Source organism: Helianthus annuus, chromosome 6 (genome assembly GCF_002127325.2).
Source record: "Helianthus annuus cultivar XRQ/B chromosome 6, HanXRQr2.0-SUNRISE, whole genome shotgun sequence".
In the NCBI taxonomy this organism is placed as follows: domain Eukaryota; kingdom Viridiplantae; phylum Streptophyta; class Magnoliopsida; order Asterales; family Asteraceae; genus Helianthus; species Helianthus annuus.
The window spans coordinates 5,971,549-5,996,670 of record NC_035438.2 but is presented as its reverse complement, the minus strand read 5'-3'; the positions used below and the strand labels follow the sequence as shown (position 1 = coordinate 5,996,670).

The 25,122-nt window shown below is 36.5% G+C and overlaps 1 protein-coding gene across 1 annotated transcript; it reads right to left on the bottom strand.

The window, feature by feature from the left end:
* Window positions 1–5,827: 5,827 nt before the first annotated feature.
* LOC110864482 (aluminum-activated malate transporter 10) lies at window positions 5,828–7,920 on the bottom strand. The gene is made up of 5 exons (XM_022113555.2): window positions 7,590–7,920; window positions 7,353–7,493; window positions 6,998–7,270; window positions 6,670–6,914; window positions 5,828–6,568 (listed from the first exon to the last, which is right to left on the bottom strand). Exons 1-5 carry the CDS (start codon window positions 7,918–7,920, stop codon window positions 6,101–6,103), a joined length of 1,458 nt encoding a protein of 485 aa, XP_021969247.1. The 3' UTR covers window positions 5,828–6,100.
* Between the last annotated feature and the right edge of the window lie 17,202 nt (window positions 7,921–25,122).

Genomic DNA, 25,122 nt, shown 5'->3' with positions numbered 1-25,122 from the left:
ACTAATCTAAAATTGAATGCATTGTTCTCTTACATTTTGGGGTGTTAATAGTGACATGATATGTTATTGAAATCTTACTTATGACCCACAAGGTCCCAATAAAGGCTTAGTGGATTGGCGATAATAGCTATGAAAACAAAATCTTAGAGAGTATAAATTGCGAAGAAGTGATCAAACAATTTGCTATTAAGAATGCTATGAGAGCTTCTCAAATCATCTGTGAGCTATTACAATATGTCATTCTAATACTATGATTTTGCTATGTTTATTGTTATAACGTTAACTGTCACTAAAAAAATAGTTTACCTAGTTTGTTAGGGCCTATGGGCCTTTTCTCAACCTGTATAGGGCATTTGAATCCTCATGACCGGCTCTGCATCGTTCCTTGGCTCTAAAATGTATAGAGACTTTCTCAAAATCTCTTAACTTTTGACGATCTTTAGCAGGGTTGGTCTCTAAAATCTTTTAATTCAAAAGTCTCTAAAATGACTTCAAATACGGATTGTCTTTTGAAACTTTTGGGACTTTCACTTGTCGTAACAAATTGGTTCTTAATGATAAGTAGTGCAGTTCCCCCGCGTCTTTCGACATGAATTCGGTTGATTTTCGTTCGGTTCATTACACTATATGTACGATACTAACACTATATATTATCTGAAACAAAAACCCAAAAAATTTAAGTTGTGATATGCTCAATAGCGATTGAGCATATCAACAATATATATAAAAAAAACTTTAAAAAATGAATAAGGTAAGGTGTGTTAAAAGTAACTCAACAATAGGCTCTATCTAGTATGAACCTTATCTTGTGCTTGTTTGTACTTCACAAATTTGACATGACAACTTTCATCAAAGGCAAAGCGATGGGAGTTTTCTTTCAAGGTGGCCCGCACAACGGTACCTATTTAGCTTTTGATAATATAAATAGAGGTAGCGATGTTGTTTCGTCGAAGTCGGTTCCAATCGTCACGAAACCGGTATGGTACCGACACTCACTGTTGCTTACGATACCCAAAAAGATCTTTATATTAAATACAACTCTGGTTTCAACGAAATTTATACCAGAATATCCAATTTTTTTTTTTAAGTTAACTTGACTACTTGTAAGTTTGTGGTTCAATGATTTGTTCATTATCATGCCCAACTCGGTAATATATTATACATAATATGATTATGACATTTTATTGTAAAAAAGCAATATCTATATTTATTTGTATAATCAAACACGAAAGATTGTGGAACCTTCTAACGGCTTGGTTAAACTTGTAACTTCCTAGCAATTTGTTTCCAGGTGATTTGGTGGAATGGATCAAGGGTATTCTTTTTCTTAAAAAAACACGAGATTGTGAATGCCATCTTTTTGGTTGTTTGCTGGGTTATTTGAAAAGGAAGGAAAGATGCGGTCTTCTCAAATCCTAGAACGGATTTTTGAGCTCTCGTAAATTAAACGAGTCGATCAAGATGACATTCACAATCTCTATTTTTTGGTGGAATGGCTATCGAATTTCAAAAACTACTCATGAGCAGAGCTCAATGTTTGAGCTCTCTTAAGTTAAACATGCCGAGCCGTACCGTTATCACAATCCCATTTAAAGTGTAAAGAGCCTAACGGCCCATTTACCAAACTATAGGCCACATTCAGTAATCACTATCCCTTTCTGCTACATCCAATTATCCAAATTGGTCCGGACCAATAACCTAAAAATTGAACTTGTTTATGAGAGCCTAACTGGTTTTGTTGTCTTCAAATTTGAAACCACGCTATTTTAGTTATTTTTTATTACTAAGTTTATAATACTACATTTATTCAACCCGTGCATGTAATTTATGAGATTCTATCCTAGTATACACAATAAAATATACTAGGTTTGTTCCAAATCTAAACTGTTTTAATCAAATCTGGTTCATGCCTAATATGGTTCTGTTGATTTTGACAAAAAAATGTCCCGAATAGCTAACAATGGTATGAGAAACGACAAACTAAACATGAATAGTTTTGGATGTTTCGATGGTTTTACATTTTGAGTTGATGGTTTGAACCTTTCCCCCTCAAATCTTTAGTTTGTTTTCCCCTCACTTTAGTAAAACACATCGGGCTTCCGCCAAGTGTATAATTTGGTATACTCCTTCATGCTTATGCTGAAACGTTGCGCTGGCATAATGTTCGTCAATCCAATATTGTGCATCTTTCTTGGTCTCAATCATGTCAACCAGAGTTCCAAGTAGCAACATGTTGTTGCTCCATTGAGAAATTAAGTACTCTATGTTGGTATCATCGTAATCGGAAACCCAGGACCATTCGGAACGGATGGTATTGTGACCACACATACAATCGTTTACGAACAACCCACAACAATCACAGTACTTCATGATGAATTGAACGAAAAACAGATTTGTAAATGATAACTAACCGAATTGAACTTTGAATGAAACTAGAACTTGAATATGATAACTTGTAAACACACGTTCGAATACAAACTGACTGACCGAGAACAATGGATGTTGGCAGCGGCTTTATAGGCGATGAACAGGTATGTTCCACAGTCACGTCGTTTCAAATAGGGGATATGACGTTTCATGAATAACCGCTCTTGCGGTTATTTAGTTTGGGGACATACCGGTTCGCAAAGCTTGGCCCAAACCCATTTGTTCTAACCGCTAATACCCTACTGGACATAACAAGCTTGTTCGACCCATTTACATGTGGCCTACGGCCCAAACGAAATAAACATAAACATACTAAAGTTTTGACCCATAATAACTAGACTAAAACAAATAAACATAACCGGGCCGAGAGGCCCATTACTTGTACTCGGATGGACTTGGTTAACGTAACGTTCTTCATTCTCCCCCTTAAGCAAGAACATCCGAGTCCTTCGATCACGATCACTCCTTGCGATTGTTGGTGACCTCGATCTTGACCACCACGTCGTCGTCGCTTGAATCGTCGAGCCAACCGCAATTGTTGCTTGAGCTTTCAGCCATGCCATCTTTCTTTCTTGCACGCTCCTTCTTGATGTAGTCAAAATACCATTCAACCAATTCCAAATAATAGATGTAGGCGACCTTCATCTCGTAAGCGTCATCCGCTTCGTATCCATACTTCACCGAAATATCGCCCCACATGTCTTTCTCCATTATCTCTTTGAATCCACCGTTATGTTTCACGATGCGGTGTAGTAGTATGAGACTGAGATCACGTCCATCAATTAACTCTGGCGGCATTGCTTTCTCACAAACAATCCCTAGAAAATCCGTGATGAACCAAACCAAAACTTCCTCGAACGGTGCGTCGAAGAACCTTGGGTGTTTCTTGATTTCCTCGTGTAGTGTGATAAGATCCCCCGGTTCCACGCAGCTTTCCATAATCAACCCTCTTTCAACGACATCCTCCTCGAGTTGAGAGAGAGTTATTGCCCGTTCCCGAAGCGTTTCCCTTGATTGGCGTGGGTTATCTTTCTCGCCTTCAATGTAGATCAATAATGCCTTTTTCGCTTTCTTGGAGTACACAACTTCTTTCTTCCTTACGTTTGAACGTTCACCGTACACTTTCTTTTTGTTTTTCGACTTCTCGAATTCTCGTTCATAATAATCCCCCAGACACTCTTGGAATTCCTTTTTCTCCTTCTTGTAGCCATTATCAACCCCAAGATTATCGTAGAAAGCATTAAGATAATCTGGTTCCAAATCGACTTCCGACTTGTCTTCGTATATGTCGAACCCTTTCGACCGACAACCAAACATTTTCTTCAACACACACATTTCACCCATAGTGACCGTCTCAATCCCTTGAAAGAAGAGTTGTTCTAGACTTAGAACATTCTTGTCTAGTCTTGGTGCATAACTTACGCACGGGATTGTCTTATCCTTGCCGTCCACCGGCACTCTCACTTCTCCTATTCCATGTACAAACGAAAAGTCTTTCCTACTTTCGTTCGTCACAACCCCGAAGTGTCTCTTAAAACACTTAAACAAATTTCGGTTTCCCGTCATATGCGTTTTAAACGTGGGATCAACAACCCAGATTGAATCCCATTTACCCCCGCAAGTATCTTTCACAATATAATCACTTTCAATTGGCAACGGTGATAACTTGATATACTTACTTGGGCAAATTGATGCGATGTGGCCGAATTCCTTGCACTTGAAACACCGAACCCCCGGTTTTCTCGGCCTACCCACTGGTGCATTAGATTTCTTCCCGGACTTCTTCACGAAACCCTTTTGAAACACTTTCTTTGGAAACTTTTTCATTGGTGATTTCCCGGTCCGCATGGTTGGCTTCCCCTGCGCGTACTCATCCACTTCCGCCGCCCGGCCGCACTCTCCACTACGAACAAAATCCTCTTCACCATAATCGGTCACCACCGATTTCCCTTTGTTTCCATGAACCCGGTTTTCTTCTTGATCACAATCCCTTCCGCTTCCTGTTAAACCTTTGGCTCTGATACCAATGTTGGTATCATCGTCATCGGAAACCCAGGACCATTCGGAACGGATGGTATTGTGACCACACATACAATCGTTTACGAACAACCTACAACAATCACAGTACTTCATGATGAATTGAACGAAAAACAGATTTGTAAATGATAACTAACCGAATTGAACTTTGAATGAAACTAGAACTTGAATATGATAACTTGTAAACACACGTTCGAATACAAACTGACTGACCGAGAACAATGGATGTTGGCAGCGGCTTTATAGGCGATGAACAGGTATGTTCCACAGTCACGTCGTTTCAAATAGGGGATATGACGTTTCATGAATAACCGCTCTTGCGGTTATTTAGTTTGGGGACATACCGGTTCGCAAAGCTTGGCCCAAACCCATTTGTTCTAACCGCTAATACCCTACTGGACATAACAAGCTTGTTCGACCCATTTACATGTGGCCTACGGCCCAAACGAAATAAACATAAACATACTAAAGTTTTGACCCATAATAACTAGACTAAAACAAATAAACATAACCGGGCCGAGAGGCCCATTACTTGTACTCGGATGGACTTGGTTAACGTAACGTTCTTCACTCTACACCAACTCTTAATGTTTCATCAACACACGAAATATGTTGAGACTGATTTGCATTTTGTTTGTGACATGATGCTTTTCAAACTCAGTTGTGTTTCTCTATATAGGCCAACTTGCTAATCTCATGGCCAAAATATATTTTAAGTCTAAAGTGCACCTTGCTTTCGAGCTGTTGGCTTACGAGATTTAATTAGACGCTAATAAACAAAGAAACAAAAGAGTATCATCGATGATACGATCTAGCAAGAAACTGTCGATAATTGGTCGTCGTAAATATGGTCGTAGGCAACCTGATTTGTGATAGATTGCCCTACAGACACTGGCGAAATTGCCTAAGGATTTTTAAAAGATAAAAATATTATTTTTTTTACCAATGGAGTTACTGAGTTTTAGTTAGGCTTATCTCATAATTATTGTGGATGTTATTCATGATAATAGAAGCCACTTTACTAAATTAGTTTGGTGTTAACTAAGCTTCTCTCTTTTATAAGATGCACTGTTTTGCTCTCTATTTTTCTTTATTGAAAGGCGCTATTACATTATATTACATTACATTACATTACAGATACTATCAAAACACAAGTTATTGCACCAGTGAATTTTTTGTGCTTTTAAATATAAGACCACAAGACTTTCTTCTTTATACACCTTTGGTCCCTAGATTCAATCATTAATGTAGTTAGACTGAGAGAGGAAGGGAGATAATTTTATTAAAAAAAAAAAGTATGTAGCAAGAACTAGATACAAGGATCGGATACATACTTTAATATCTCTTACTTTCAATAAGTATATACTTTAATATCTCCAACTTTCAATAACATACCACATTCAAAATCAATAAGGTTCCAATGAATTGTAACATTCATGTGTAAATGTGTAATATACACCACTTCTCATCAGTTAACTAATGCTTTAGTCAAAGTGCTTTGCCATAAGAAGAAAAATAATGGAACTAAAATAACAAGTGACTGCTTGTGCCTGGTGCATTAGGATCCTGATTCCCGGATGCATATGTTATCAGATCTTCGACTTCTATCGGAAAACATGACATTCAACGTATATGCTCATACTCGTTGAAGGGCGATCACATTTTCTTCATCAGAAACGATCTTGTTAGTAGCCTGATTGTGTTTAAGTTTTACTTCATCTTCTGGTTGCTTAAACTGAGCCGATTCTGCCAACTCTTCCACTGCTTTCACCATGTTTTCTTCTATCCTAGAAGCGCTTTCAATGAGTAAAGACGCAAAACTCACTAACGGCATGACTTCGAGCAGGGGCATTACGGGCATTTCACTTGAAACTTGCTCGTTATTCTCCTTGTGATCATGTGGCTGGATCAGCAAATCCGAAAGGGATTTTAAGTCATCTTGTAGTTCAAGAACCGCGTTCTTCATATCATTAACTGCCGCATTTATTTTCACTGATCTTGTCATTGTGGTTACACTTGTTGCTAGTTCTCTTATAACATTTGATGAAGTCGAACCTAGATTCATGCATGCTAATTCAAGATGCTTCTTTATTGATTCCGGGACCTATTTTTTTAACAAATAATTTAAGCTTGTTCTGATTAATATTCGGTTTCATGTATAAAAAGTGATAACTTTTGTATAAATTAGAATTAATTAGGATTCACCTGATTCTTGGAATCCAAGCAACTAGTGAGTGTTTCAATGCAATAAGCACAACTACGCGACGATGCTCCTATTTTAAGGTAATTTTTCCATGGGTGGCGGAAATTGAAGCGGCCGTGTGCAGGCTCCCATCTAGCAAAATTTGCCATGGATTCCTCGGACGATTTTGAATTCAACACACATTTATAACCTTGTAAAGTTTTCTTAGATTCCTCATCACCGCGGCCAAAATAATCAGCTACGCAACCTTTATAAGAAAAAAATGTTGATTAAAAGTTTGAAAAATGGTGTAAATTGAAATGATTTTATTTGCATGTTTGAAGTACTTACATTCTAGTGATTTTGCAAGCTTGTTCATGTTACGTGGGACCAGAAGATGGAGCTCCAAACCAGCCCAAACAGGAAAAACAAGCATGCTAGTTATAATGCACAAACAAGTCCCTATGATTATGGTTGATACCCTAGTATGAGTCATGCTTAGGAGATGATCAACGCGGTACCCAGAGACCGAGACTAGGCTGTATGTAAGGATGAAGATGGTGCAGCCGTAATCGAATCTAGCTTTCACTGTGGGGATGAATCTTGAAAAGGTAGTAGCAGAAGCTGTTAAGAAAATCATTAGTGAAACTTATGCTATATGTTTATTTGATGAACAAATTTTCATTATATGATTTCTTGAAGTTACCTAGTATGAAGAGAGAAATCCCCATGATATATGGCTCAAATTGGTGGCTTGCATGACTAGCAATCCAATGAATCCCAAGTGCAAGAAATCCAGCAAGAAAAGTGGCACAGATTCTGTTCAAACACTTGTACAAAGTTCCACCTACAATATTTAAACACATTAGCATGTTTACTTCAAGTAAAACTAACATTGGTTGGCTGTGTGTTTAATACTTAAAAACTTAAGTTAAATACATACCAACAGTATATTCGAAGACGACGACGACAGTCATAACCGCCCACATGGCATTGCCACCAACACCATCATACAAAGGTCTCATGTAGTAAAACAATGAAACAACCATTAAAGCTACCCCAACTTTAAGACAATGAAAGAATTTTCTAGGATCATCTACCCCTAAAGCCCATGCCTTCTTTATAAACATGCACACTCTCATCACAAACCCAACCACCAAACCCTTTAATCGGTCCCATAATCGCATCACTCCATTCTTGTGCTCGGGCTCAAGCACCATTGATGATCCATCACCCACCCTGATACTCCACTCAACTCCGTTTTTGTTAGACATTTTTACAAAATAATGTGACAAAAGAATGGACAGTGGAGAACAGGAACAAGAGGTGCAAATGTTAGATAAGCTAGATGCTTTTTGTTGATTTGCTAATGACATCTCTAGTGTATTTATACCCAAGATTTGGTGACCACTTTCTATATCTAGGACAAATATTGCAAAAAGAAGGAAACTAGCTTTTGTCACTATGGCTAGATAATATAATGTCACATCATGTTTTCTGGTTAGGTAGGTCAAGATAGGGTGCATGACATACATATGTCACTTTTTCTCAAATTAACAATGCTCAACACTCATATAGCACTATAGATCAATACTGTTTTCTTACGTAAATGCACTAAACAACGATGTTTTTAAATCTTTGGAGGATGAGATATATTAATTAAGCTGATCATATTTAGGCTGAGTTTCATTTTTTCTCCAGATCATTAGGTAAAGTCATATATGTCATGACACGTTCGGCGTTCCACAAGATTTTTCATTACTTTCTATCCTTCGTAAATAGTTTGTTATACGGAATTCCCCGTTTAACCTTTCATGTAAAAGTAGATAATTAGAAGCTCAACTAGCATAACTTTTGTTCTTTCTAGGCACTTGTACGGTTACGTATTTATGGACATTTTTCATTCCTGAAAACATGCCCAAGTAAATAAGGGGAAGTTCGAAGTACATTATCACTACATGTTAGAGGACTTTCAGTGATGGAAAACCCCGTCTGTGAAGGTAGGATTCGTCGGTTTAAAATCTCTAAGTATAGAGACTTACACATAATCTCCATAACTATCAAATGGACTTCTTGAGACAAATTGTTTCTTGATATACAATATGTTATCGCAATATCAGAGTCACATTTCGACTGTTACAAGTTCCAACGTTGTCGCAAGTACGTTACGATATTAGTGATGATGGATTAACACATTGCAAGTTTCTGTTAATTTACCCTTTTCTTTAGTAATTCTAAAAGTTTTCTTTACACATGTTCTGGTGCGATATTGTATCTGATATTACTCAACAGAAAAATGCAAGGCCATTTTTAGTGTATGTAAAAAAGGAAAGGAAATTAGGTCATGAATAACATTTCTACTTTTTAACAAATTTTATAAATGTAAAGAATTTCTTTAATTGGTTTGTTTAGCCTCCTCACTATGAATGGGAAGAGCACTTATCTCACTTTATGCACTAACTTGAAAGGCAAACCCAAATATCAAAAGCAACAGGAAACTTACTATTTCGTCCCTAGACTTATGCTCAATCTGCAAGTTTACTTCATGGAAAATCATCATAAAATACCATATAAAAACGGTAGAAAAGTGAAATGTGCACCCACCCATATCATTGTTTTTATATATTTTTACATATCTTCATATTTCTTTTGTTCTTCCTCTATAATACATAGAAGAGTTAACTGCCATTTTCGTCTCTGTGGTTCGTTCACATTTGCCATTTCAAGTCAATTTTCAAAAATACACCAATTTTCTACCTGAATGGAAGTTCAAAAATTAAAACCCAGTTAAATCATAAAATAAGGTGAAAATAAAAGATATATGAATCGACAATAATACCCTTCATTTAATTTGTCTGACTTAACTGGGTTTTAATTTTTGGACTGAAGTGGCACGTTTCCAGTATGTCAGGGAGGAAATTGGTACATTTTTGAAAATTGGTCTGAAATGGCAAAAGTGAACAAACCACAGGGACGAAAATGACAGTTAACTCTACATAGAAATTAAAGTACTCTCATGACCAAAGAAATGAACGGGTCGAAAGAGTGGAAGAAAGTCGTTGGAGCGGTTATAATGACTACGGCTTGGGAGATATGGAAGGCGAGAAACAAGAAGATCTTCGACAACAAACATATCCACTTCACAACAACGGCGGACATGATCAAAGAAAACTCCTTTTTTTGGATTAGGAGTACATCGAAATTTTGTAATATTAATTGGTCTAGATGGTGCGATTTTAATATTCGAGATGTAATTCTGTAATTTCGGATTCCAGTTTCTTGCTGGTCTGGTTTCTATAATATTTTATAGAAGTTTCGCTGTTAAAAAAAAGATAAAATAGTTGATTTTGGATAACAAACAGTAAAATAGGAAATTATCTGTGGACTAAACATGCAAATTGAGTAAGTTATAGTTTGCTCAAAAGCAAGTCTTCCACTTTGCACACTCTCTTTAGTTCAAGATTATTCTTAACACTAATGTCTTTTTCACATGTTTTAGCCTGTAATATAGGATAGTATTTATATCACCAATGAGAAGATGGAATAAGGTATTGTACCTTTGTCCTGTCTCCATCCATAGTGGGGTATGATCTTGCATTTTCACTTTAAATATCAACATATTGTATCATTTTGAATAAATAATATTAATGGCTTGTGGTATTCACACACAGTTTTAAAAAATAGTCAGTGTCCAAAAGTAAAAGTATACAGATTGTCATTGTTTTTCAAAACTATCATTTATTTTGTTTCTAAAATGGATGCGCCTATGTTTAACAAGGGTGTTATACAAATTGAAACCTTTGACGGAACGAGGCTGGTTATGTAAGTTCCGTTTTTCTTAATGACCCTTGATGACATTCTGAATCGTGTATGAACTAACTTTAAGATTATTGTATTCCGAGTGTATGAAATCTGTAAAGATTACAGAGGCGTATTTTCTATGAAAAAAGTTCTAAGTTCGTGTCTTCTACAAACCAAAAAGAATTCTTTTAATAAGAGTTGAACCATCAAAACCTTGCAACTCTTGATGAAAGAGTTTAACAATTAACAGCTGTAAGTGTTTAGTTGTATGAGAGAAAACCTCAGTAATAACAAAATGTTGCCATTTCTTTTTGTTATTATGAAACATAGTTGCGATTAAGTTTAGTTACTATTGAACTAAGTTGATACCGTTTAGTGTTAAAATACTAGTATAATTCCAGTATAAATGTGTCCTTTATTTATAAACTTTATATAAGTTATTCTGTTTTTTAACCATTTCCTTTTATCTTTGTTTGTGAGGTTGGGCTCCCCTTGTCTCGGGCTCGTTCCTGCTGGACTTCCTTCTCTTGGGCTTGTAGCCGTTAAAGACAGCTGGTGTCACGCTGGAGTTTTTAGGGTTCTAGCCCAATATAATGGGCAGAAGGTTCCAAGCTTTCATCATCGGAGCATTTCATCCTTTCTTGCTCATCATTCACTACTCTCTCAAGTTACCCTATCCTCACAAGTTCATTCGTGAGTCTAGGGTTGTTTACCTTCTCTTGTATTAGATCATCCGGCTGGAGATCTTTGTTCATTGTTTGGTTGTTAATCTGTGCTGACAGATTCGTTCTGTTTTTGTATTTGATTCATCATAATAAAAGTGTTTGATTATCAAGTTCTGACATGGTATCAGAGCCCCAAGGTTGATTTAGGGCTCTGGTTCTTCTTCCGCTGCGGTACAAAGCTCCGGCTGACCTTCTCCTGTCCGATCTAGGGCTTTCTTTGTTTACGGCGTTCTGTGCTCGGATCCCTGTTTCCGGAGTGATTCTGCTCAGAGGAGGCGGTGTAGATCTGGGAGTGTGAAACCCTAATTTCTAGGGTTTTGTTGCTTGTGGTTGGTTGCTGTGACGAAGCTTCTTTTGAAACCCTAATCTGTGGCTCTCATCTGTTTGGGAAAGAAGAACCTTGTTGATCTCTTTTAAGAGCAAACCAACAGGCTTTGTGTTTTTTCGGGCTCTCTGGTCAGTGTGTGCAACCCTAAGTGAAGGTTGCATACCTGATCTCATTGACGTGCACCCACTGTGAGATCGTTCCTTCTCTTTCTCTTTACTTTCTGTTGCATTATTGTGTTTTGGGTCTAGGCATTCTTGATACCGGGTTAGGCAAAAAACCGGTTTGATTATTGGGACACAGAGAGGGTTCACTCTGTTGCATTTGTGTCTGGTTTGGTCTGTTGTGTTGTGGCTCCCTGGTCATTGTCTGTGGAGGCACCTTTGAGTGATGAACCTCTGATCGGACCTCTGTCCAGGTTTCGCCAGTGTCCGTCTGATTTACTTGCTTTATTTGTTCTGATCATTTTATCTGTTTTTCTTATCTGATCTGTGCTTATCTTGTGTGATCTATTTTCTGCATTTCTGTCATTATGCCTGATAAAACTGAATCATCTGTGACATTGGTTAGCAAGTTAGATGCTAGTGACCCTCTATACCTTCATGCTAGTGATTCGAGTGGACTTACAATTGTTAGCATGAAACTGAAAGGAACTGAAAATTATGTGGTGTGGTCTAATGCTATGAAACTTGCTCTAATGGCTAAAAACAAACTAGGCTTCATTGATGGAACTTGTAGTAAATCTAAAGACGATGATGTTCTTGCTAGTCAGTGGGATCGATGTAACTCTATTGTGCTTACTTGGATTCTGAACTCTGTTTCTGATGAATTATATGTTGGCCAAGTCTATTCTAAGCTTGCCTCAGAAGTGTGGGATGATTTAAAAGATACTTATGATAAAGTTGATGGGTCAGTTGTGTTTAGCTTATATCAAATAATCAACTTTGTTAGTCAAAATGGATCTAGTGTATCTGAGTATTACCACAAAATTAACACTATGTGGAAATAGTTTGATGCTATGCTTCAATTGCCTTCCTGCACCTGCAATGCTTCTGCTAAATTCAATGAGTTCAGTCAATTAATCAAACTTATGTAATTTTTAATGGGGTTAGATGACATTTATCAACCTGTTAGAACCAATCTGTTGACAAGGGACCCTTTACCAACTATCAAAACTGCCTTTTCTATCATCTCTAGAGAGGAATCTCATAGAGGGTCCAACAGTGTTTCTAAGGTTCCCAATGTAGGATTTGTTGCTAAATCTAACAATTTCAATGATAACAAGAAAAAATTCAATAAAGGTCCCAACCCAAATCTAAAATGTTCTCATTGCAACAAGATTGGACATACAGTTGATAAATGTTTTTAACTGAATGGTTATCCTCCAAACTATAGATCAAAACCTACTCAAAGCAGCTCTCAGTGGGGTAGGTCAAACAATGCTGCTAGTAGTGGTTCTGGTCCCTCTTTAAATAATACTGTGAATGATAAAAATTCTAGCTCCTTGAACTCCCTGACTGCTGATCAATTTTCTAAGTTGCTAGGTCTGCTAAATGAGAATAAAACTGATGACTCAAATAAGTCAAATGTTGGAGGTAAATGCTTTAATTCTTTCTCTGAATATAAAAATATTTTCTGTTTTAACTCAAAACTTTTCTCTTCTCAAAAGCAAAACTGGATTATTGATTCTGGTGCAAACCAGCATATGGTTATGTCCAGTGATAGTATGTTTAATCTGGTTGATGTGTCTGAATACAATATTACTGTTAAACATCCCAATGGTACTAATGCGAAAGTCACTCAGATTGGGTGTTTTAAACTTTCTGACTCTGTCATTCTAAAAGATGTGTTTGTTGTTCCTGAATATTGTGTGAACCTTATCTCTGTGTATAAGCTAGCTAAAGACAATAAGCTTAAGGTTGTGTTTGATGAAAACTCTTGCTATATTCAGGATTCATGCTTAAAGAAAACCCTGGTGACTGGTAGGCAAACTGAGGGTTTATATTTCTGTGGTAACTCTCTAAGTTCTAGTTTTTCTTGTCTAAGTATGGCTGAAAAAGCAAAGCTCTGGCATTCCAGGCTGGGTCACCCAGCTGAACAAGTGTTAAAGGTTCTTTAGCTTAAAACTGAGTCCATTTCTAATCCATGTGATATATGTCACAAGGCCAAACAGCATAGGTCACCCTTCCCTCTCAGTGACCATCAATCAACTAAGGTTGGGGACCTTATTCACTTAGATGTTTGGGGTCCCTACAAGGTCACTAGTGTGGAAGGATACAAATACTTTCTTACTATTTTGGATGATTTCAGCAGATCTGTTTGGGTTTATCTGATGAAATCTAAGTCAGAAGATTTTGAAAATATAGAAAGTTTTTACAATCTTGTTAAAACTCAGTTTGAAGTCAATATCAAAATGTTTAGGAGTGATAATGGATCTGAGTTCACCAATTCTCAAATGACTGCCTTTGTTAAACTAAAGGGTATCATTCATCAAACCTCTTGCACCTATACTCCACAACAAAATGGTATTGTGGAGAGAAAACACAGACACCTGTTGAATATTGCTAGAGCTTTGCTATTTCAATCCAATGTTCCTCTTAGGTTCTGGTCTGAATGTGTTCTGACAACATCTTACTTAATTAACAGGCTTCCTTCTTCTGTGTTACATGGCTGTTCTCCTTATGAAAAATTGTTTGGTTTCAAACCTTCTCTTGATCACTTGAAAACCTTTGGTTGTCTTTGTTACTTCACTGTTTTAAATAATCCTGATAAACTTGAAGAAAGAGCTGAAAAATGTGTTTTTGTGGGATACTCTAATTTTAAAAAGGGATATAAGGTGTGGAGTCTAGAACAGGAAAAATTCATTTTCTCCAGAGATGTTAGTTTCCATGAAACCACATTTCCTTTCAAAAATGAATCACATGCTATTCTAAAAGGTCAAAATAACTTAAACCAATTAAATTTTTTTGACAACTATGAATTTTCAAGTGACCTAAATCCCAATGATGAAGAGAAGGTCCCCACTAACTCACCTACCCTGACACAGCAACACAGTGATGAGGTTGAATCACCTATGGATAATGATACTCAGCAATCATCAGGGACTGATGGTTCATCTGAGAGTAATGAGTCCCTAAGGAATGAAACTAGTCCTGTGAGGGCTGAGTCTAGTAGTGTTAATGACGAGTCAAACCTTCCTGAGGGTACCATCCCCACTAGAAGGTCCTCTAGATCCTCAACTGCCCCAAAAATATTTGAGGACTTTATTGTTGGAAATGCTAGATATAACTATGATAAGTATGTTGATTATACTAGTTTGCCAAAGGAAAATGTGTGTTTTGCTGCTAATATTAATAAACTGGTTGAGCCTTGTACTTATAAAGATGCTATTAAAGATAAACGGTGGGTAGACGCTATGAATGATGAATTGTCTGCTTTGTATAGGAATAACACGTGGGATATCGTTGACTTACCTAATGGAAAAAAACCTATTGGGTGTAAATGGGTCTTTAAAGTAAAGTACAAGTCAACAGGTGAAATTGATAGGTTTAAGGCTAGACTTGTTGCGAAGGGATTTAATCAACGGGAGGGAATAGATTTTGAGGAAACATTTTCTCCCGTTGTTAAAAGGGTTACTGTAAGGTGTGTTATTAGTATGTCTGTTCAGAATAACTGGCCGTTATATCAACTTGACGTGAACAATGCTTTTCTATATGGCAACCTTAGAGAAGAAGTCTATATGTCGTTACCTGATGGTTTAAGTGTTGAAAATCAAGGTAAAGTGTGTAAGTTAAACAAGTCTTTATACGGTCTGAAACAAGCTCCACGTATGTGGAATGAAAGACTGGTTCAGGTGCTGGTTAAAATTGGTTTTAATCAGTCCAAATGTGATCATTCCCTGTTTATTAAGTCTGTTAATTCTGTGCTTGTCGTTCTTCTTGTTTATGTTGACGATATTGTGTTAACAGGAAACAATGAAGATGAAATAAATAAGGTTAAACATCTTTTAAAAACTGAATTTTTAATAAAGGATCCCGGTTTATTAAAATTTTTTCTGGGAATTGAAGTGATAAAGACTGTTGATGGTGTGTGTCTTACTCAAAGAAAATATTGTATGGATCTCTTAAATGAATATGGGATGAGTGGAAGCAAACCTTCTAGCTGTCCCATAGAACAAAATCATGTTTTGACTAACCTAACGAAGAAAGAGTCACAGATTGTTGACGTGACTCAATACAAAAAACTGATAGGAAAACTCATTTACCTATCTCACACCAGACCTGATATTGCCTACTCTGTGCATTATTTATCCCAATTCATGCATAAGCCTACAGAGGCTCATACTCAAATTGCGTTCAAGGTACTACGATACCTTAAAGGTGCTCCTGGCACTGGGATTATGTTTAAAAAGAGCCATGCTTTTCAGTTAACTGCCTTTGCAGACTCAGACTGGGCTAAATGTGTGGACAACCGAAGATCTGTTACTGGTTTTTGCATATTCCTTGGTGAATCTTTGATATCATGGAAAAGTAAAAAACAAAGCGTTGTTTCAAGGTCTTCTGCCGAGGCAGAATACAGGTCCATGTGCAGTGCCACATGCGAAGTGTTGTGGCTTCTAAATGTTTTGAGAGAACTCCAGGTTGACGTGAATATCCCAGTTCTGTTAAAATGTGATAACACTGCAGCCCTGTCTATTGCTGCCAATCCTGTCTTTCACGACAGAACCAAGCATTTCGAAGTTGACTTGTTCTTTTCAAGGGAGAAAATTGCTTCAGGGTTGATCAAAACACATTGAGTTAAAACTGAACATCAGCTGGCTGATATATTCACCAAAGGCTTGCTGCCAAAGGCCCATTCTGAGATGTGCAAGTCATTAGGTCTTTCTAATTTTTTTACACATTTACACTGAGGGGGGATGTTAAAATACTAGTATAATTCCAGTATAATGTGCCCTTTATTTATAAACTTTATATAAGTTATTCTGTTTTTTAACCATTTCCTTTTATCTTTGTTTGTGAGGTTGGGCTCCCCTTGTCTCGGGCTCGTTCCTGCTGGGCTTCCTTCTCTTGGGCTTGTAGCCGTTAAAGACAGCTGGTGTCACGCTGGAGTTTTTAGGGTTCTAGCCCATATAATGGGCAGAAGGTTCCAAGCTTTCATCATCGGAGCATTTCATCCTTTCTTGCTCATCATTCACTACTCTCTCAAGTTACCCTATCCTCACAAGTTCATTCGTGAGTCTAGGGTTGTTTACCTTCTCTTGTATTAGATCATCCGGCTGGAGATCTTTGTTCATTGTTTGGTTGTTAATCTGTGCTGACAGATTCGTTCTGTTTTTGTATTTGATTCATCATAATAAAAGTGTTTGATTATCAAGTTCTGACATTTAGTAGTAACTTATCATTGATGATCAATTGTCACTGATAAGCAGTAACTTACTACTGACAATCAGTTATTGCTGATGATAATTTTCATGCAACTTTTTACCAGCTATGCAAATCCGAAATAACTCTCGACTGACAATCAGTTATTTATGTAACTTAATATAAACCACCTCGATATTTTCATAATTACTTTATATGTTTTTTTTCTTTTGAGATTCTTATGACCAGAGATTTGATATGTTTTATGTCACTATAGCACTAGATGTTTAAAAATTACACATGGAAGTACACATGTAAAGATAAGTTATATGTGCATAAGTTTGGCACACGTCTATTTTTTATCACTATGTATTTTTAAGTTACTTGTGCATAAGTTTGGCACGCGTCTATATGTTTATCACTAAATATTTTTAGTTTGCCTATACAACACGTCTCCCTTTGATCTGCAGATATTTAGAAGAAGTTTACTTATGTTGCAATATATTTGAACATTAGTCACTTGGTAATTGAATATTGGCAGTAATGTTCAATAAAAGAGCAGTATATAAATCTTATATAACCATAAGAAAATCCAGATAACCACCAAGGCCGTACTTGAGAAATTGGGAGCCCTCGAGGATTTATGCAAGTAGAAAAAGATGGGTCACTAAATCTATATATGTAAACAAAAAATATGATGATAATTCTGATAAGATCATAACAATAAATAAAACAAAACTATTCTTGTAAAATGATCTATTTTAAATAGTTACACGAAAAATAGAACTATTCTTATAAAATAATCTATTTTAAATAGTTACACGAATCATTACTCTAGTTTTAATTTAGACAAATCATATGCATCAAAACCTTTAAGTTAGACAAGTTTATTAGCAAATTTATTTGAGTGGATACTTATTAATTCGTTTAAATTTGAACTTTATGAGTTACATAGAACATGTGAAGTTTTAGTTAGAAAAATAGAAAGTAAAAACAATATTTATTGGGCTTTTTTAAATGGATAAAATAGTCACATATATTTTTTTTATATAAACTAATATTAAGCACCCCCGCGTTGCGGCGGGGGCGAACACTAATGTCACACTACTGTCAGCGACCACTAACACTGAAGTTGCGGCGTGTTAATGCGAAGAAATTAAACCGAAACGTAAAACATAGAATAGAATAACTAAGTTGATCTAGGACTCGCGTGTTACAATGAACCCACGTCTATTTTTTCCCGTTTAACGGTCCATCGCAATCTATATATAATATATATCATTACCACTATACAATATCTCTATATCATTACCACTATACAAACCATAATACATACATTACAACAACCATTGCATCAATATGTTGCAAATTATACAACTATACAAACCATAATTCATGCGTTACAACAACGCAAAACAAAACAAAACAAAATATGAGATGAGGAAATGTGGCTATGGCCTATGAGTACAACTAATTATGCATAACATACAACAAAATATAAGGAAATGTGGCTATGGGTACAACCAATTATGCATAACATACCACCCTCAATACACATATATGTTGCAAATTTATAGTATATAATATGTGTTGGATTAAAATAAAAAAATAACTGCTCTTGTTGGAGCAACAATATAGTTAATTGGAATAACAAGAGGCAACTGTTGCTATATTATTTATATACTATTAACTTGCATTAGGTTTTAGCATTAATGTATTGTATTAAGTGTTAATATGATATTTCATTCATTGCTTTATTGCAAGTTGTGTTGTTTTATTTGTAAATTATTATTTATAATAATTTAATTAATTTAGCCAAAATCTTGTTAATAATATATATAGGTATTTTAATACTTTTATTATTTTAATATTATAATAATATTTCATTTTTACTTTTTAACTTTAATTAATGAATCTTTTAGTATCATGAGTTGTGATAAGCTTGGTGTCAACCGGTACTGGTATCGGTACGGTCCTGTTTGGTATCGATATAAATAGTAATTCTAATATTATAATAATAATAATTCAACAATTACAGCCACAGTCCTTTATTTGTAAAACCCGTTACACCTTACGTCCTTTTACTCTAACCTGGTTAAAACTTTCATTTAAGTGAGGTCATGTGCAACCCATGTAAGGGCAAAACAGTCATTTAATACATAAAAAAAAGAATATCAAAATTAAAACAAAACTTATATAAAAATCTATAAACCTAAACCATCATCATCTCCCTTGTACTCTCTTTCTCCCCTGTACTCTCTCTCTCTACAAACCACTCAGATCTGATCTGATGAAAGATCTAAGAGACAACATCAAGATCCTTCCCATCAAGATCCAACCCCTCACATTCACAAAATCCATGCTGTTGAACTCGACATCGGCAATTCTCCTTCAACTCCTGCTTCCGGTGCATCAAACCTTACCTACGACGATGAAGTAGTTAACCGGAGAATTAGGTTTACTGGCCTCTCGACAAGTGTTGGTATGAAGGTTTTGTAAAATCATTCGATAAGAGTTTCGGTAAGCATTTGGTACAGTATGATGATGCTGAGGATGAGTGTTTAGATTTATCTAAAGAGAAGATTGAGTTGTTGAAGGAGCAGGTTAAGAAGTTAAAACGGTTGAGGCGGTTTTCTGTTGAGGATGAGGAGGTTGCAGGGGGTGTGGAAAGTGGTGGAGATGATTCAGCAGATGAGGATTGGGGGAAGAGTGTTGAGAAAGAAGTGGTTGATGAAATGGAGGATTTAGGGTTGGTGGGTAAGGAAGAAGAAGAAGTTGTTAAGGAAGTGAAGCAGGATCCGGCGAGTTGATGGTAGTCAGTCTGTTGGCTAGGGTTTTAACACATATATATGGATTAAGTGTTTTATTAATTATTTTTTTTAATAAATAGGTAAAACGACAATTATACCCCCATGTGCAATGCACATGACTATATTTAACCATGAAAAGTAACTAAGTTAGGACAAAAGGACGTAACGTGTAACGGGTTTTGCAAATAAAGAGCTGTGACTATAATTATTGAAGTTAAAGGTCATACATTGCAACCCGCTACAAACATAAAGGACGAAAAGTGTAATTTACCCAAAAATATATCACAAAGATAAGCATAAATAATTTTTATTTTGATCTCTTGGAATCTCCAATCTTCTCCCGTTGCACCAATGGCCCATTTTTCTAACCCAACATGTTGTGCGAAGCTCGATAACGCCCCTAAACTAATTATTGGTTCAAACGACCCTGTATACTCCCAACCCATTAGTTGACCCATGAAGTTACCCGTGGGTACCCTTGCACCAATGGTGCTCCTTTTAAACATCTCATGGTTTAGAGGCTTCGCACCTAAGGACCATTGAGGTTACTTAGTGTTAGAAACCATAATTGTGTTGAACGAATGTATACTCTACTCATCTTAATCCATCTTAATTCGTGTCATTCTATATTATGATTTATATTTAGTCTTTAAGTAAATTCAATTATACTAAAATGATATTTATAACACAGAACTTTCGAACATTTATTTATTGTACTTTCGATTCCTACATTTATGATTTGATGGCACTTTGTTACATACGAAGTCGAACTCATTAATCAAAGAGATGTTAACCACATATAAGAACCATGTTATCCTCCTTGATATATAAAAACATCAAACACTCAAACTTTAAGCATGAAAATAATATATTAAAATATATAATTTTTCATGTTTGTAAAATTTTATGATGCAAACAACAAATACAAATCAACACAAGAAATAGCGACAAAAACGGTGACAAAATCTTATTTATTCAACCCAAAAGATTTTCCCCCAAATACCCAGAAGATCTTACAATAGTAAGATCTAATACAAAATACAGAATACAGAAAGAACGATGATGATCATCCACTGATGATCATCAACAACAACAGTACAACCAACAATAAGAACAATCTCTCAGATACAGATGAGAGATTGTCTATACAAATCTCCGTAGAAGACTGAAACCCTAGCAGAACAAGATAAGAATGGTTACTAGTACAATAATGACCAGAGAATCTTCTTTTATAACTTGAAACTTCATAACTTCCACTTTAACCCTCCAAGTATGCTTCGGAAAGATAATCAGTCCTCAAAGTTACACTAAAGCCCCTGAAGATATTTGTTACAGTAACAACCGGCTAACAAACTAGTTAGCCCAACAAGATACAACAAACCAGCTAACAAACTAGTTAGCCCAACAAGATACAGTAACTTTAACCATAAGCCCAGATCATAATAAGCCCATTACAACATGTAAGCCCAATGAATGAAGTAACACACAGAACAATAACTTTTTAACACCCCCCTTCATTCATTTGGCTTAAACAGATCTACTAACTTTAACTTCTCACAAAACTGAGCATGTTTTTTAATACCAAGACCCTTAGGGTGCACGGGGCGTTCAGCGGGGAGGTCATCGGTGACCCTAGTCACCGATCGGGAACACCGCCGCCATCCAAGCGGGACCCGAATCGGTGAAGGGGAGCGGTGTAGAGTCACCGCTTGGTTTGGCACAATCTTCGACAATGGACCGTTTGACAACGGTCAAATTTATAAAAAAAATCAACTTTTTTAAACAATATAAATATAAACCAACCTAAATCAATTTTTTTTACCACACCCACCACTCTCAAACTCACACCACCACTCTCAAACTCACAAATCTTTCAAATACAACACAAAATGGATTCCAAGTTTCCGTTTCTTTCTACCCTACCCGACTTTCCCGACGATGGAGATGCATCGTCAAGCGATGGTAGCTTAATTTTCTTCCAAAATCTCATCCAACAAGCGGAGCTACTAGACACGGCATCGTCTAGTAAAAAAAAAGTTGTCCGTCGAGATCGTGAGGGAGGCCATGAGACACTCATGGCCGATTATTTTGTTGAAAATCCAAAATTTAATGACGATACTTTTCGTCACAGATTTCGTATGTCCAAGTCTTTGTTCCTAAAAATTGTTAGTGACGTGGAAGCGTATGACGAGTGGTTTAAAGAAGGCTTAGACGGGAGAATGAAGAAAAGTTTCACGCCGTTGCAAAAGGTTACTTTGGCGATTAAACAACTTGCAACCGGTAACCCACCAGACGAAAACGACGAGTATTTAAATATGTCTGAAAGGACCTCTCGTGAGTGCCTTGAATATTTCTGCGAGACGGTATGTAAAAGGTATGCCGGTGAATTCCTACGTAGACCAACGAGCCACAACGTTGCGCTATTGTATCAGGCTCATAAGGAGAGGTTTGTAAAAGGTATGCCGGTGAATTCCTACTTAGACCAACGGTCTGTAAAAGGTATGCCGGTGAATTTCTGCGAGACGGTCTGTAAAAGGTATGTTGGGTAGTCTGGATTGTACACACTTCGTCTGGAGAATGTGCCCCACAGAATTGCGTGGACAATACATGAGAGGCGATCATCAATACCCGACGGTTATGTTAGAAGCGGTGGCGTCTCAAGATTTGTGGATTTGGCATGCTTTTTGTGGCCCGGCGGGTTCACAAAACGACATCAACGTGCTGCAACAATCTCCATTATTTCTTGCTCAACGAAACGGGACGGCGCCAAATTGTCCATTTCAAGTGAACAACCACTTATACAAACGCGGGTATTATCTTACTGATGGGATCTACCCTACCTGGTCCGTGTTTGTGAAGTCTTTTCCATATCCTCACGACCCGAATGAAAAAAAGTTCAAGAGGCAACACGAGGCCGCAAGAAAAGATGTGGAACGGGCGTTTGGTGTGTTAAAGGCGAAGTGGGGAATACTAAATCGTCCAATGCGTTCGAAAACGGTGAGAAAGATAAGGTCCATCGTGTATACGTGCCTTATTTTACACAACATGATTATAAAAGACGACGGAAGGGCGATAGCACCGGTACATATTCAAGATCCTCCAGTCGAACCCGTCTTCGATGATACAGCTTATACGGAGCTCATTGACGAAGACACGCATTGGAGACTAAAACACGATCTCGTTGAGCATCTCGGAAGTTTAGATCTGCCTCACCTTGAAGTGAGTTCGGACGACGAGTAGTTTGTTTTTATATTTTTCTACTTTGAATGTAATTTTTATTTTTCTAGTTTGAATGTATTTTTTATTTTTCTAGGTTGTTTTTTTTAATTTAATGAAATGTCTTTTATTTAATTTTTATTTTTATTAATATTTTTTTAATTTATAAACATGCATAACTTTACAAAAAAAAAAAAAACCCAACTCCCGTAAGAGGGGAGTGCCGCCATCAAAATGGGGTGTTAGGGGAGTTTAAGAGGGGAGTTGACGTGGCACTAGCTGATTGGTTGGGCGTAAGAGAGGGGACTCACCTCTTAGGTGAGTGCCCCTTACACCCTTAGTAAAGATATCAGCAAGTTGACTTTCTGAGTCAACTTTTTCAGGATTTACAATGCCATTTGACACTTGTTCTCTTAGAAAATGCAAATCCAGTTCAAAATGTTTAGTCCTTTCATGAAACACTGGATTAGCTGCTATTGACGTAGCAGACTGACTATCACATTTCAAAGATATAGGTAAGGAACAATTAACAGATAACTCAGAAAGTAAATTCTTCAGCCACATAATCTCACAAGTAGCAGAACACATAGCACGATATTCAGCTTCTGCAGTAGATCTAGAAACCGTGCTTTGTTTCTTACTTTTCCAAGAAACAAGACATTCACCCAAAAAAAATACAATACCCAGTTACAGATTTTCTAGTAGACAAACATTTAGCCCAATCAGCATCAGCATATCCAAGTAAATCCAGATTTAAACCTTTTTTGAAACTCAGACCTTTTCCAGGACTTTGTTTCAGGTACCTTAACAACCTTAAAGCAAGACTTAAATGCAGTTCATTTGGTTTATGCATAAACTGGCTCAAAAATTGAACTGTATAACTTATATCAGGTCTTATTAAAGACAAGTATATAAGTTTACCAATCAACTTTTGAAACCCTGTTATATTTTTTAAAAACTTTTGATCTTTATCAAGTTTAGAATTAACTAAATAACTTTGCTCAATAGGTGTATTAACTGGCTTACATCCTAAATAACCAAACTCATTCAGAAGTTCCAAACAGTATTTTCTTTGACTAAAACAGACTTCATCTTTATTATATAACACTTCAATTCCTAGGAAATGTTTTAAAATTCCTAGATCTTTAATTTTAAAGGTATCATTTAAAACCTTTTTAATGCTTTCAATCTCAACAACAGAATTTCCAGTTAATACTATGTCATCAACATATACAAGTAAGAACACAGTAACATCCACTTTGTTCAAAATAAACAAAGAATGATCACACTTGCTTTGTATGAAGCCAAACTTTAACAAAACAGTAGTTAACCTTTCATTCCATTTTCTAGGTGCCTGTTTAAGGCCATACAATGATTTAACAAGCTTACAAACTTTTGATTCATCTTTAGAATAATACCCTTGAGGTAACTTCATATAAACATCTTCAGTTATAGACCCATGTAGAAAAGCATTATCAACATCTAACTGATATAAAGGCTATTCAAAATACACAGCTAAGGTAACAACAGTTCTTATAGTAACCATTTTGACCACAGGAGAGAAAGTATCTCCAAAATCAAGACCTTCTCTTTGATTAAAACCCTTAGCAACTAGCCTAGCTTTAAATCTTTCTACTTCACCACTTGACTTATATTTAACTCTATAAACCCATTTACAACCAATAGCCTTCCTGTCTTTCGGAAGATCAGCTAGTACCCAGGTGTTATTTTTGAACAAAGCTTCCATTTCTTTGTTCATTGCCTCTACCCACCTGGGATCACTAGTTGTTTCTTCATAACATGAAGGCTCAACAACCTTATTTAAAAAAGCAGTGAAAGCCATATTATCAGATGACAAACAAGAATAAGTGACAACCTTATCTAAACTATATTTCACTTTACTGTTTAACACAAAATTTTCAAACTTCTTAGGCACAACAACTCTCCTAGTAGACCTTCTAAGAGAAGGACTTGTTCCCTCAGATGGGTTAAACTCATCATGTGAGGTACTAGTGTCCTCTGCCCTACCAGATCCTTCACTACTACTACTTTCAACTCCATCTACAGAATGCTGTTGATCAGCACTGCTAGGAGTGGCAGATGTAGAGGGGATTGGTTGCTGATCTTCACCAGTAACCTCATGAGTTTGATTACTCCCCTCTTCATCATTGGGAATTAAAGGTTTAGTTGGTAATACTTCAACACTATCAAAAAAATTCAGATGATCTAATTTTTCAGT